At 61.7% G+C, this 13,766-nt stretch overlaps 2 protein-coding genes across 4 annotated transcripts in view; both read left to right on the top strand.

Moving 5' to 3' along the window:
* UBE2G2 (ubiquitin conjugating enzyme E2 G2) overlaps positions 1-3,895 on the top strand; it is a 36,867-nt gene extending 32,972 nt beyond the window's left edge. For both annotated transcript variants that reach the window (XM_047718365.1, XM_047718374.1), the window contains exons 5-6: positions 343-483; positions 3,208-3,895. In XM_047718365.1, coding sequence (XP_047574321.1) covers positions 343-483; positions 3,208-3,320 — 254 coding nt within the window. In that variant the 3' untranslated portion in view covers positions 3,321-3,895. The remainder of the gene's footprint in view (positions 1-342; positions 484-3,207) is intronic.
* Positions 3,896-4,049: 154 nt separating this feature from the next.
* LOC125093342 (collagen alpha-2(I) chain-like) lies at positions 4,050-12,668 on the top strand. Of its 2 annotated transcripts, none has more exons than XM_047718352.1 (2): positions 4,050-7,680; positions 12,657-12,668. In XM_047718352.1, exon 1 carries the CDS (start codon positions 5,806-5,808, stop codon positions 6,910-6,912), a length of 1,107 nt encoding a protein of 368 aa, XP_047574308.1. In that variant the 5' UTR covers positions 4,050-5,805; the 3' UTR covers positions 6,913-7,680; positions 12,657-12,668. The 2 variants fall into 2 exon arrangements, with proteins under 2 accessions (XP_047574308.1, XP_047574307.1); XM_047718351.1 differs by lacking the exon at positions 12,657-12,668 and adding an exon at positions 9,347-9,464 and having other exon boundaries at positions 4,050-9,137.
* Positions 12,669-13,766: the final 1,098 nt, after the last annotated feature.

Consider the following 13,766-nt stretch of genomic DNA (forward strand, 5'->3'; position numbering starts at 1 on the left):
CTGACAGTTACTGTGAGTAATCCTCGTTACAAGAGTTACTTTGGTGAACTAGTTCTCTGCCAGGTTCCCCGTCATTAGTTAGTGCGTTCAGATGCACTGCTTACAAATCCAGATCCCTGTGGCGGCGGAGCCGTGGGGGAAGCCTGGGGCCAGGCAGATGGCCTGGAGCCTGGTCGGTGAGCGCGGACCCAGCCGGCCGGGTGCACCAGGGTGCGGCGCGCGGGGCCTCGGGCTCTGCCACAGCTGCGCAAGGCAGCTGGCTCTCTACGTCCGTGCTGCTGCCCGCCTTGCCGCACGCTGTCCTCGTTCTCTCGGCTCACCTGCTGCGTCCTCACCCCACAGTCTACCCTGACGGCAGAGTCTGCATTTCCATCCTGCACGCCCCGGGTGACGACCCCATGGGCTACGAGAGCAGCGCCGAGCGGTGGAGCCCCGTGCAGAGTGTGGAGAAGATCCTGCTGTCGGTGGTGAGCATGCTGGCAGGTAAGGCGGCCGCCCCGGCCCCGCGGGGAGCCAGATGGCAAGGGCTGCCCCTCTGTCCTCCTGTGTCCTGCTCCTGTGTCCTCCTCTGTCCTCCTGTGCCCTCCTCTGTCCTCCTACTGTGTCCTCCTGAGTCTTCCTCTGTCCTCCTCCTCTGTCCTCCTGTGTCGTCCTCTGTCCTCCTCCTGTGTCCTCCTGTGTTGTCCTCTGTCCTCCTCCTGTGTCCTCCTGAGTCTTCCTCTGTCCTCCTCCTCTGTCCTCCTGTGTCGTCCTCTGTCCTCCTCCTGTGTCCTCTTCCTCTGTTCCTCTGTCACAGTCGTGTCTGTTCATGCTTCATCCACATATGCCGTTTCTGCTTTTTCACTGAATTACTTGTATACACACTTCGTGATTATTAGTTTGTACGTTGGCCAGAATGAGCCGCACTCCGGTCCTCGGGGATTGCGCTTGTGGAGCCGGTGTTTCCTGGGGCACCTGCCGTGTCGCCGACACTGGGTCCTGGGGTGTCCAGCGCAGTGTGTCCTAGACCCGAGCCATAAGCCTGCTTTCTGAGGGGATTTTCCAGATCCGCCAGTGGCGGCCAGTCACTGACACATCCCGAGCTGGACACACAGGGGCTGTCGGACCGGCCCCGAGACGGCGCTGTCCTGCGGAGGAGGTACTGAGCTAAGGGGGCGGGAGGGGTATTTGGAATGAGGCCTGTGGCTCATGTGGGGACACTGCCAGCACTGGCTACGTACGGCTCGAGCTCAGCCAGGGACATTAGGCCGTGCAGCTGCACCTTGGCAAGACTGTCCGTGTGGCAAGGAGCCTGTCGGGCAAGTGTTGCAGTGGGCTGGGGGACAAGGACTTCTGCAGGCTGGGGACCACTGTGGGGCCACAAGAACGGATTGCATTTGGGAGATAGGCTCACTGTTGTGCATGGTGACTCCTGTGTCTCTGACCTCAGCACGAGGTAGAGGGCTGCCGTCTCCGGGACAGGAGCCCATAGACTTGGGAGAAGGGTCTGGCTTGGGGTTGTCCATCCCTGGTGGCCGCTCGGCCGAGGCCTGCTGTGCAGGTGAGGCTGAGCTCACGTCTGGATGAGACGGTGGCTTAGGGGCAGGACAGAGGGCGTGAGAAAGGGCACGAGGAAGGGGGGGGGGTCCTCAGGGAAAGTAGGGGGCGATAGCCTAGACGACCAGGAAGGAAAGACCTGGAGGAGTGGGAGGCGCAGAGGGGGAGGCTTGGGGGGCCTCAGTGGCCCTTCGGGCGGCACGAAGCTGATGTCCGTGTGTGTGCCTGTGTGAGGGCGGAGGCACTCACCTTCCCCTCACATGCTTATGGGGCACCAGAGGCGAGGTGGTGGGTCGGCGGTCAGCAAATGGCAGCTTTAAGTCTTACCGTGACAGTTTTGCTATAAGTTCTTTTCTTAAAAGGTTTTATTTACTTATTTTTAAAGATTTATCTGTTTATTTTGGAGAGCAAGGAGGGGTGGAGGGAGGGAGAGTCCCAGGCTGACGGTTAGAAGGTTTTCACGTAGGGGCGCCTGGTGGCTCTGTCAGTCGTTTCGGTGCCTGATCTCATCTCAGGGCTTGATCTCAGGGTTGTGGGTCGAGCCCGGATTGGGCTCTGCACTGGGCGTGGAGCTTGCTTGAAAAAAAAAAGAGAGAGAATGTTTTAACGTATTTCCGACACGCTGCTGTCAGAGTATGTGCCCTGCGCTCTGAGCTACTTTCTCAGCTCGGTTCCCCCCAGCTCGGCTGTGGCCCCACTCGGCACCCTCCGTCCTGGCCTGCTGTGAGAGAGCCTGCAGCTCCTGGTCCTCCGTGAGCGACCAGGCCCTGGGTTCCTGCTGTCACTGGTGCTGGGTGGGGAGCCAGGCTGGCCCTGTCCGTGCTCGTGTGCTCCTTGCCGTCAGGTCTGCTCAGGGGTCCCCTGAGCACACGCCTCCTCGAGGCCTGCGGGATCCCAAGTCCTCTGCCTCCTGCTCTCCCGTCGCCCACTTTGTAGCCCCGAGTTTGAAACGATGCGTGTGAGGACGGTCCCGTCTGTAGGTGCTCTGGAGGGTGTGCGCTCCGCACACACAGTCCCCTGCGCTGGACCTCACGCCCAGGACCTGCTGAGGAAGGGCTTCTTGAATAAACTGGAGGAAGAAGCCATCGTGGTTGGAGGGACAGAGACTGGGTGGCCACAGAGGGACGCAAGGCTGGGCAGGAGGGAGGGGCCAGGGTCCTGCTCGCGGCTGGCCTCTTGGCTGTCTTTTCTTCTCCTATCCAGCGCTGGCTCCCCGCCCCGTGAGGCCCGCTCCCGGCCCGCTCTGGGCCTCTGGCTCCCTGCCTTGCTGCCTCTGTGTGTGTGCCCTGATCTGTTTGGGGCACCTTTTGGGGTCAGGTGTGCTCCGGGGCCGGGCATCGACCTCGTGTTGGCCTGTGGCGGGAGCTAGGCGGGCACCTACACAGAAGAGTGGGACCCAGGGTGTCCAGAGCAAGATAGAACGTTTGTCTTCAAGACACTCGGGATGTAGGGATCACGAGGGTGGGTCTTCCTGCCACACGTGCATGTCCCTGACTTCACGCCGCCTCCCAATCCCCTCGGTGGGTCTGTCAGCTGACTTCCTCCCCTAGCGCGTGTTTCTGGGACACGGCTCCAGAAGGACGCGTGGAGGGTGTAAGTGAGATGGAAGACCTTGGCCGGCCCCTGCTTTCCAGAGCTCCTTTCCCACTGCACATGTCTCTTGTCTTGCAGAGCCCAACGATGAGAGTGGGGCCAACGTGGACGCTTCCAAGATGTGGCGGGACGACCGGGAGCAGTTCTGCCGGGTGGCCAGGCAGCTGGCGCAGAAGTCCCTGGGGCTCTGAGGCCCGTCCTCGCGCACGCACAGACACGGCGCCCAGCCGCGGCCAGGCTTTCTCTGCTGAACGCGTACTGACAGTGACACTCTGTGCTGGTACCAAAAAAGGCAAGCTTGCAGAACCACAGCATTTCTTGTTTTCCCTACCTTTCCCGCTCCAAACAGGCTTCTTTTCTGAAATTATGGTGTATGTAGGATGATGACAGCCGGAGGCAGTGTTACCGTGTTGCCGGCCTGGCTCTTTGGGGAGATGGTGACAGCTGTCCCCACCCCCTCTCCCGGCCGGGGTGCACACCGCACAGGCCGTGGCTTCCCTTCTGTCGCAGTCGGTGGGGGCGTGTGTGCCACACTCCTGGGGGCTAGAACCAGTAATGCTCCTTCGAGGAAACGGGGCCTCGCAGCTCGAGTGGTGGCTGGCAGGATGGCTCTGTGGGCCCGGCCGGGGATGTCACTTGGTTTCAGTGCTTCATAGTACTTCCTGTCTGTTCCTTATAATCTCGTTACATCATTTTCGTTTGTCGTGTGTTACAAACTATCACACTTAGAGATACTTTCAGGAAATAAATACTTTTTAAAAACACAGATTGATGAGAAATGGGGTGGGTCAAAGAGGTTTACTGCTGGTTGTGAGGACGGACCCTGACTTTCTGGTCATACTTAGATCTGTTTCCTCGCTGACTTGCGCGTCACTAGGGCAGGAACATGCCGCCCCGTGTAGACGCAGGAGTTCTGAGCTTCTGTATCTGCGGCAGCAGCGGGAGCCTAACACTGAGACGGACTTGTCCTTTGCAGCGTGGCGTGGGAAGGGAACGCTCACCCTCCTGAGTTCCGGGCGCAGAGGTGTGCCTTATCCCCGACCTTGGGCGCTGCCTGTTGGGCAGCATGGCGTGTGGGGGGTGGGGGTGGGGTGTCCCCCTCCCCCGGGCCCCAGCGTGGGGGCAGGGCACTTAGCGGAGGTCTGTGATCTCGCTGCAGCCCCGGAGCCCGCCAGCCTGGGTGGTCCAGCAGCACCGTGCCAGGGGCTCCCTGAGCAAGCCGTAACAGATGTGTCGCAGAATCGGATGCCTGGCCGGCTTCAGACACGTTAAATTTAAGTAGGAATCTCTACTTTTGAAATAAGGGACTGTCTGTAAGACATAGAGTAGGTCACAGTTTCCATTATCCTTCCCCCCCTTCCGGGCACTGAGCGGACGTGTCCTTTCTTGGTGTCGCCGGGTGCTGGTGGGAAGGGCTCCATCCACGCGGGGCTTCTGTAAGGAAACCCGATTCTTTCTCTCTCGGGGGAAACGTCGTCACGTTGATGTTCGGTACGAGCACTTGTACCTGGAAGGGCACCAGAAAGGAGAGGTGCTGTCCCCAAATGGGACTTGCAGACCCCTCCCGCCGAGGGAAGGAGGGATTTGTGCCCGCGGGACTCTGAGGAGTCTGGAGAAGGAAGACAGATGGGCGGTCTCTTTGCAAACGAAGTATTTTTACTCACTTGTATTTATTAAGTGGAAACAAAGAGTCTCATGTCCTTGGTCTGTGGTGCAGTTTAATTACTATGTTAAAAATAAAGTTCTCTGTTTTCCCCCAGCCCACATAGCATTTGTCCTTGCTGAATTTTATGTAATCCTGCAAAACCCAGGGCCGGTTGCATCCAGGGCTGGCGGTGGAGGCCCCCAGCCAAGGGTTGCATGGCAGGAGCCATCTGGGGGGTCCCTTTACCCCCAGGCCCAAGTGTGCTTCAGCAGGCTGCTCTCTCCTCTCTCCTCGCTCCTGTGCTCTGCCCGCTGCGCCCTCTCCCTGCGGGGCCCTCTCCCCATAGGGGCCCTGCGCTCAGCAGCCCTGCCGTGGCCGGCCTCTCCTTGGAGCGCGGCGCCCCCACCACCGTTCGGGGCTGTGGGGAGCGGCCGGCCGGTGTGGAGGCCACACGGTTCTGCAGATGTCGGAAGGCGGGCGACTCTGGCGGGACTCAGAGGTGATGGTGCCGTTGGGCGGCCTCGGTCTCAGCTGCTCGTTCTTTCCCATGAGCTCGAGGCAGCGCCCGTGCCTGCTCGGGGACATGGGATGGGCTTGGTTCTGCGCCAGGGCTTTTCTGGGAGCTGCCGCCTCACTGGTGGTTGGAGGACGGGCTATGCCCTTCACAGGTTGAGGAGTCGGGGTTGCACCCCCCCCCGGTGTAGCCCAGCGCAGCCAGGCTCGTCTCATGGACCCTGGGTCCCAGCCATGTACCCCACGTCCTCAGTTCCTGTGGCAACATGAGCCCCGCTCTGGTGCTAGCAGAGCTGACCTGTGGGCCCGCCCTGTCCCTCCCCTCCCCTTGGAGGTTCTCTGCACCCACGCCCCCCAGGGCAGACCTGCCCCTCTCCCTCTGCTCCCACTTCACCTGCTTCCAGGGGCGGGGCCCTGCAGGTCACCACCACCTCCCCACCTGCCTTCCCCTGAGAGGCTGATACTCCTGCTGGGGGGGGGGGGGCGGTCAGTGCCGCCTCCCCATAGATGGGGTGTGAATGCATGTGTGTGTGTGTGTGTGTGCAGGGGGCAGTGGCGCTGCTGGCAGAGGCTGGCCTGCCAGCCTGGGGACACGGGGTACTCACAGTGGTCTTCTACCCTTACTTTCCTTTTTGACTCAGTGTATCCCTTCACGGAGGGCAGCTGCAGGGGAAAGGAACCCGTGTGTAGAAGAGTGTAGAATGCATAGACTTGCTGGGAAGGGTCTCGTGGCGTGGGGAGGTGTGGCTGGCCCTCCTGGCCCCTCTCACTCTTCCCTCAGTGGACGCACAGGCCACGGAAGCCCTGGTCTAGCTGCAGACATGGGGGCTTTCCGTAGCTCTCAGCTCCTCCCCGGAGCCCCAGGCTGTCCCGCTGCTGGTCCTCTGGGGGAGGGGGCAGGGGGCTCAGCATCTCCACGGGAGCCCCACCAGGCCAGGGCATCAGGACCCCGCTCAGAAGGGAGCTCAGCACTTGGGGCTGAGGGGGTCCTGAGGGGCACTGGGTGTCTGTTGGGGGGGGGGCTCATAGCTGGGGGGAGGCCGTGGGAGGGCGTTGTCTGTCTCTACACTGCTGCTGCCCTAACCGCTGACCTGTGGCCCGCAGGCCTGTGTGCTCCCTGTGGCAGGTGCCGAACCCCTGCGTCGAGCCAGCCTGGGGCGGCTCCCAGGGGCCCCAGGTGTGAGGTTGTTTTTCCCCCAGTGCAGGGGGTCGTGCTTCAGGGCTGTGGGACCAGCCTGCCTCCTCCAGGGACAGGAGCAGGGCCCGTGGGCCTCAGAGGGGCTGTGCTCCACTGGGTGGGGGTCACAGACCCAGAAGCCACCGGGGTGGGGGGACGGGCTTGTCTACATGGTCAGTGGGGCAGGCCTGCCCCTTGGGCCCCCTCGGCAAGCTCTGCTTGTGAGCGTGTGGACGGCAGCGACCTTGTAGGCCTGCCTGGGTCCCCGGCCTCCCGGTTGGTGCCACCGGGAAGCCGTGCTGACAGGTCCCTTTCGTGTGTGTGTGTGTGTGTGTGCACGCGCGTGTGCGTATGCATGCGGGCCCACGTTCTGGCAGAGGGCCTGACGTTGGAAGCCGTTCAGATGGAAACGAGAGAGAGGGACTGTCTTGCGCTAACGGCTCTTTGAAATCCTGGGAAATGCACTCCGGGAGCTGGGACCACATGGAAGAGCCGCGGCTTCGGGGCAGAGCCGGCGCGGGGTTCTCACGGGGTTCCCCCACCTGGACGGGCTCCCACCCGATGCAGCAGCCACGTGGGGCGCTGGGCGCCCCGTCCCTCCCACCCCACCCCGGGCGCTGCCCTGCCCAGCATGTCCCCCGTCTTCACTAAGACCGCTCCTCTGCGCACGTGCCTCAGCAGGCTTCCCCGCGTGTGTGGACCCGTGCAGCTGCACGCGCGTGTGTGTGCGCCGCTCCTGCTGGGTGCGAGGCCCCGTGGCTTCGGGGCCTGCCTGAGCAGTGGGCACCCAACCCCCCCAATACTTTGCAGGAAGCGCCGGGTCTGCAGGGATGGTAGATACAGGGCCCTGGGCGGAGCGGGAGCCGGCCCCCTGCCAGGTGCCCACGCAGCGGGGACCCCAGAGCAGCAGAGCCGGCTGGGCTGCTGTTGGAGCACGTCACTCTCCTCCCATGGTGGCAGCTGGGACACGTGTGACAAGAACACAACCCCTGACACCAGTGTCCTTGGCACATCCCTCGGGAGCCTGCCCATGGAGACCGTGGGCCAGGGGAGATGCTGCCACCCCCGAAGGCCTGGGGAGCTGGGTTCCTGACTGCGCGGTGGGGGCAGGGCTGAGGGGTGCTTAGGGGCTGTGCCTCTGCGGTACGCAGGCCACTCACCCAGCAGCGCCCTCCCCGTACCCTCCCTGCACCCTCCATTCTGCCCTATGCCTGCCGTTGGAGGTCAGGCCTATCTGAAAAGGCAGAGAGCCCGTGGCGGACGCGTCGCTGTGGCCGTGCGCGCCCCTCGGAGCTGCTCTGTGGGGCAGGCAGGCCTCACCTCTGTGCTCCGCCAGGGAGCCCACGGAGGGTGCGCCGGTGAGCGCTGGGGGAAGGCTCGAGTCTCTGTGGCAAGGCAGGTGAGGGGCCACTGAGGGCCGTGGCAGTGCAGCAGGGGTGTGCCCTGTCTCCGTGTTCCCAGATTCACTATTTGGAATGCTCAGTTGTGCTGCAGAGTGTAAGGTTGGGTGCGAGGAGACCAGGGAGAGGGAGCCGGGGGTCTGTGTCCAGGCTCACCTAGCAGGGTGGCGGGCGGGACAGGCCACGCTGCCGTGTGTGCACATTCACTTCTGTGTGTCTGGAAACCCGTGCAGGGGCCGCCCCTCCACGTGCTGGACCAGGGATGCGGCAGGCTGCCTGCAGCTGGCCCGCCGGCTGCCCCGTGCCCACCGCCCCCGCACCCAGGCTGGCATCCAGTCCACAGATGGGACCTGCTTACCGCGCCGAGCTTGGCACTTGTGGACCTCCTTCAAGTGCTTTCATGCACCATCGGGAGAATGATTAAAAAGCCATTAACCTGAATTTAGCCTGATTGTCCCAATAAATGGGCCCCATGAATCACGTACAGTGCACCAGCCCACACACGCTTGAGCTCCGGGCGAGCGCCACCACAGGGGAGAACACGCCCCCCACCAGTGGGCTTGTGGGGGGCCCAAGGGTGCCTGCACTCTGGAGAGGGGGATCCTCTGGGGCAAGACCTGGGGGGTTTGCAGGATTTGGCCTTGGTAGCCATGCGTGCTGCTGTGCACGTCTCCAAACCGCATGTGACTTTGTGGTGAGCCAGGGTGGGCCTGGGGCCTCGCGGGGGCTCCCCCAAACCTCGGAGCTCTTTTTGCCAACGCGGGCGGTGCGTGGGGTCCCTGCCCCATGGGGCCGCACGGACCCGCTGGTGGAGCCCCTCCCCTCCGTGCGGCTCTCCCGGGAGACAGCAGCGGGCTGGAGCAAGCCCACAAGGGAGGCCACTACCGGGGCCACGCACGGAAACCACAAAAGCCATGCTAAGTAGGTCAAACTTTCTGCCCCCGTCTTGAGCACGAGGCTCTGCGTTCCTGTGCCTGACGGCTCCGAGCGACAAGGCTCGCGGTTCACCTGAGGTTGAGGGTTCTGTGTGGCGGCCAAGGCTGCGCGTGGTGAGACGGACGCCGGTGGTTCGCGCCTCGTTTCTGTGTCCGTGTGATTTCCTTTCCTTACCTTACTTCAGCCAAGTCATTAATTCCGTCACGCGAGACTTTCATTAATGTCTGTTAACAGCGTTGGTCTAAAATATCTTTAAAAACCGTATGTTCAAAGTGTATAGAATGTGAACGCATTACCATAAAATACGGAAATTAAAGTTAAATATAAAAATTAGGAAGTATTGCGGCGCCTGGGTGGCTCAGTGGGTTAAGCCTCTGCCTTCGGCTCGGGTCATGATCTCAGGGTCCTGGGATCGAGCCCCACATCGGGCTCTCTGCTCAGTGGGGAGCCTGCTTCTCCCTCTCTCTCTCTGCCTCTCTGCCTACTTGTGATCTCTCTCTCTGTGTCAAATAAATAAATAAAATCTTTAAAAAAAAATTTAGGAAGTATCTTTTGGTGTTTACAAAAAATGATCTGCTAAGGTATTTAAGTGTATATACAGAAATGAAAAATGCAGGTTATAGTTAATTTGTAAAATACAAATGAACATAGAATCTAAAAATTACGAAAATCAAGCTTTTTTTTTTTTTTTAAAGATTTTACTTATTTATTTGACAGACAGAGATCACAAGCAGGCAGAGAGGCAGGCAGAGAGAGAGAGGGAAGCAGGCTCCCCGCTGAGCAGAGAGCCCGATGTGGGGCTCGATCCCAGGACCCTGGGGCAATGACCCGAGCCGAAGGCAGAGGCTTAATCCGCTGAGCCCCCCCAGGCGCCCCTAAAATCAAGCTTTTGGAAGCTTTTGCAGCTCAGCCTTATCGCAGGTGCCGTAAAGGAACATTTGTGATCTGAACAGTCCCGTGTGCAGATGCCACCAGCCGCCGCGAGCTGGTCTGCACCCACATCCACAGGGCGTTTCGGGGGTGAGATGCCCCTGCCCCGGACCACCAGAGGCCCACGGCAGGTCCCGCACCAGCTCCCTCCAGCTAGAGCGCCGGGCAGGGCCCAAACACAGCGGCCCGGCGCTGCCTCGTCCCCTGCGTGCGTCCCTCCACCAGGCGGCTCGGACAAGGGCTGGTGGCCCCAGGACCTGGATGGATGGTGGAGAATGTGGTAGAGAGCTGCGCCGGGTGGGAACAGATCCCGTGACGGGGTCACGTCACTCACAGCCTGGAGTGTCGTGCGCCCCTTCAGCCCCCACATGGGATTCGGGCCTGTGTGCCCACAGAACCGTGGCCAACGATGCCTCATGTGTGTTCTGGATGACTTTCACGGCCAGCAGACAGCTGCTGGAGACGGCGGAGTGACCGAGGTCCCCACGCAGGCCACGTCCACACACCCTCGTGGAACGTGCTGGTCTGCTGAGGGCGCAGTGGGCTCCGGAGGCCCCACAGAGGGCATCTGGGGTACATGGGCCTTGCCTGGCACCCGGGATGTCCCTGCTTCTCCAGGTGCTTGGGGACTCCAGCCGCCGGTCTTCTGGAACTCTTCTGCGCTCCTGGGCTCTCGTAGGCGTGCCCACCCCCCTTCTCCATCACTCTAGTCCTGCTCATTTAAACATGCCTTTTAAAAATTAAGAGGGTAATTTGAGTTTCGGGGCCCCTGGGTGGCTCAGTGGGTCGAGCGTCTGACTCTTGGATTTGGCTCAGGTCATGATCTCACGGTCATGGGGATCAAGGCCCCTGTCGGGCTCCATACTCAGCAGCAAGTCCGAGTGTCTCTCCCTCTGACCCTCCTGCTTATGCTCTTTCTGTCTGCCAAAGAATAAATGAATCTTAAAAAAAAAATGAATCTTGATTAAGAAATCTCAAGGAAATGACGAAGAAAAATGATATGTCTAATTCATTGCAAAATACCAGCAAATATTCCCCTACACTCCTACCATCCTTAGGAGCCTGCCCATCATTCTTTAAGACCTGCGTGCCCCAGGGCCTTTGTCGGTGCCCAGCTGGCTGTCTGCTCTGCACGCCCTCACCTCCTGGGGCCTTTCCTCAGGTGTGTACTGTCTCTCCGACCTCGCCGCTTCTAAAGCAGACCCTCCCCAGCACGCCCACCCCCATGTGTCTTGTTTCTTGTCGGACTCAACCACACGAAGAGGACATGTGTGGTCGCTCAGGCTGCCGTAGGGGTCACACTGGCGGGGCCGCATGGCGGGGCTCTGGGGGCACGTGTCCCTGGCGTGCAGATGGCCTCACGTGGCAGAGAACCAGCTCTGGGGTCTCTTCCTCTTCTAGAGGGACCCCAGTCCCTCCTTCAGGAGCCCCTCTGAGCCCGGATACTTCCCCGATTCCCACCTCCAGACACTACTGTGCTGGGGTTCAGGCGTCGGTGTGCGAATTCAGGGGGGACAAAGTTCAGGCCAGAGGGTGCCTAACCCAGCTTTCAGACAGGTGCTTGGCTCCGATGTGCTGCTCCGTGCGTGTTGATGGCGGTGCCCTGGGGGGTGGGCAGCATGTTGGGGTCCCCGTGTTCCCACCCCACCCCTGCGCGGGGGAGGGAGGCATGTCCAGGGCACCTGCGGCAGGGGTGAGCTCCGTCCTGGAAAGGCCGGCCCACTGCCTGCGCCCAGCTCCTTCCAGGGACATCTGCTGTCTGACTCGGACAGCTCTCACGTGCTCTCCTGCACTTGTGTTTTCCGTGGTTCCCCGCGGACGTGTCCCTCTGTATATTTCTGGGGCTTTGGGATCAACGCATTCAGCCGGTCCCGGAAAACCCTCAGCGGTCACGTCTCCAAGTGCTGCTTTCTCCTGCTCTCCCTCTTTGCTCCCGGATGCTGAGAAAGCACTGGGCTTTCCGCGGTGCCTGCTGCGTCTCCCTCTGCCTGCCGTCTCCCATCCCTTCTCTGTCCCCACGTCTTTCTGGACCTGTGTTCTGTTCTGACCTGTTGGCTACTTCTCTGTTTCCCTTCTCAGTTGTGAGTGAAACTTGCTGTCCCACCCGGCCGTCAGGTTTGGTTTGTAACAGTGAGGGCAGAGTCCTGGCTCGGACACCTGCGAGCCCCAGCCGGCCGCTAGCGAGCTTGCCATCCACGGAGGGCCCCCCGCCCCCGGCAGGTGCGACTCGGTTACGGGTCTCCAGCTGGGAGGTGACCTGCATTATCCACGTGGTCCCATGGCACCATGGGGCCCTCCTAGGAGGAGGCGGGGGCTCCAAGTCAGAGAAGGAGCCGTGACGAGGGGCACCAAGCCACGGGATGTGGCCCCTCCAGAAGCTGGGGCAGCCACGAGCTGACCCCCTGAGCTGCTGGGCTTTAGCCCCAGGAGAGCCACGGGGCTTCTGAGGAGCCTGGGGGTGCGCCCAGCCGTGGGCCTCCCGGGGCAGCTCGCCAGTGCTTCTGGAGGGAACGGAGAGTCCCTTTCAGGTGGTGTGGTTCCTACGTGGGTGTTTTGTTCACGTGCATTTCACTTTCCCCGGTGTCTCGTTCTGGTCCACACGCTCACACGTGCTGGCTGCTCCCACAGGGGTCTCTGAGGGCCTGTCTCCACACTGGGTTGATTCGGCCAGTTTCTGTCCACGCAGCTGTGCCCCCGTGTGCCGCTGTTGCACGTCAGGCGTTTTATTGGAAAGTGTGTCTGTAACCACGGTCTGAGCCCCGATGCTGCCTGGCAGACAGTCGCGCGAGTCACAGGCCGCTGCTGGGCGTGCCGGCCTCTGGGTGGCGGCCAGACTGCAGGGGTGCTCCTTGGGGGCTCCCAGTGCTGGGCCCGGTCTTGGCCCCATCATGCCCTGCAATCTCCTTGGGGACATCAGGGATGTCAGATGCTCTGCCCCATCTTCCGCATGAGAACAGGCCTCCTGGCTGTGGCACGGAGAGGCGTCTCATCCCAGGTCCGCTCCCGTGCAGAGTTCATGCCAGCAGTGGCCACCACTCCCATCCTGACCTGGGGACCCCCCTGAAGCCTTCGGGCCACTAGGGGAGGGTGGCGGTCGGAGGGCTGAGTGACCAGAGCAGGGCATGACTAAAGCCGACCCACGGCACCCTCCTGTGGTCGGACCCTGGCATCCCGTCAAGGGTTTTGCAGAGCGGCTGAGGGGCTGGTTAGGGACTTGGCTGGGGAGATAGGAGGACCGGGGTTTGGTTCTGGATGCCCCGTGCAAGTGTGGGAAACAGAACCCGTTCCTACTGTGGCCGCCGTGGCCACAGCGCAGGACCGTCCTGAGTCCTCGAGGGCCCAGGGCTGTGACAGGAGGAGATGCTTTCTACAGTGTCTTCTGAGTGCCCCCGCCCACCCCGATGACCAGCACTGGAGCAGCCCGCCGGTTGGGGACGCTGGGACAGGCCTGGGCCTCCGAGCCGCTCTGAGGTGACGTGTGAGCCCCTGCGGCTCCTCTCTCATCCTGCTGGGGAGACGCGAGTCCGGACGAGTCGTGAGCGGCCTCATTAGTGACGGCCCACGGCGACGTCGCTCCTGGTGCTTTACTGTCGGAACCAGAGTCACACTCGGAACGCGTCCAGCTTCCTCCCCTTCAGCCACCTGGAGATGCAATCACTCTCTCCGTCTGCAGAGATCCTATCTTCCCGCTCGGAGCCACTGGCCTGGCCCAGCTTTCACTCCCTGCGGCGGGGGGCGGGGTGACTCACACCGCGGAGTCGAACGCGGCCAGATGGCCACACACACGGGCACACACGCATGCACACCCCCCCGCATGGGCGTGGGCGTACGGCCCCACGCACACACACGTACACATACATGCACACGCGTACACGCACGCACGTATACACACCCACGCATCCCACAGGGGCGTGGGCACACGGCCCCCATGCACATATACACGTGCACACACATGTGGGTGCACGCTCGGACGCAGCATGTTTGCACACAGGAGCATGCACACAGACACATCCGTGAGTGGCGGCTTCCCCAGGTG

Source organism: Lutra lutra, chromosome 1, assembly GCF_902655055.1.
Source record: "Lutra lutra chromosome 1, mLutLut1.2, whole genome shotgun sequence".
Classification (NCBI taxonomy): Eukaryota; Metazoa; Chordata; class Mammalia; order Carnivora; family Mustelidae; genus Lutra; species Lutra lutra.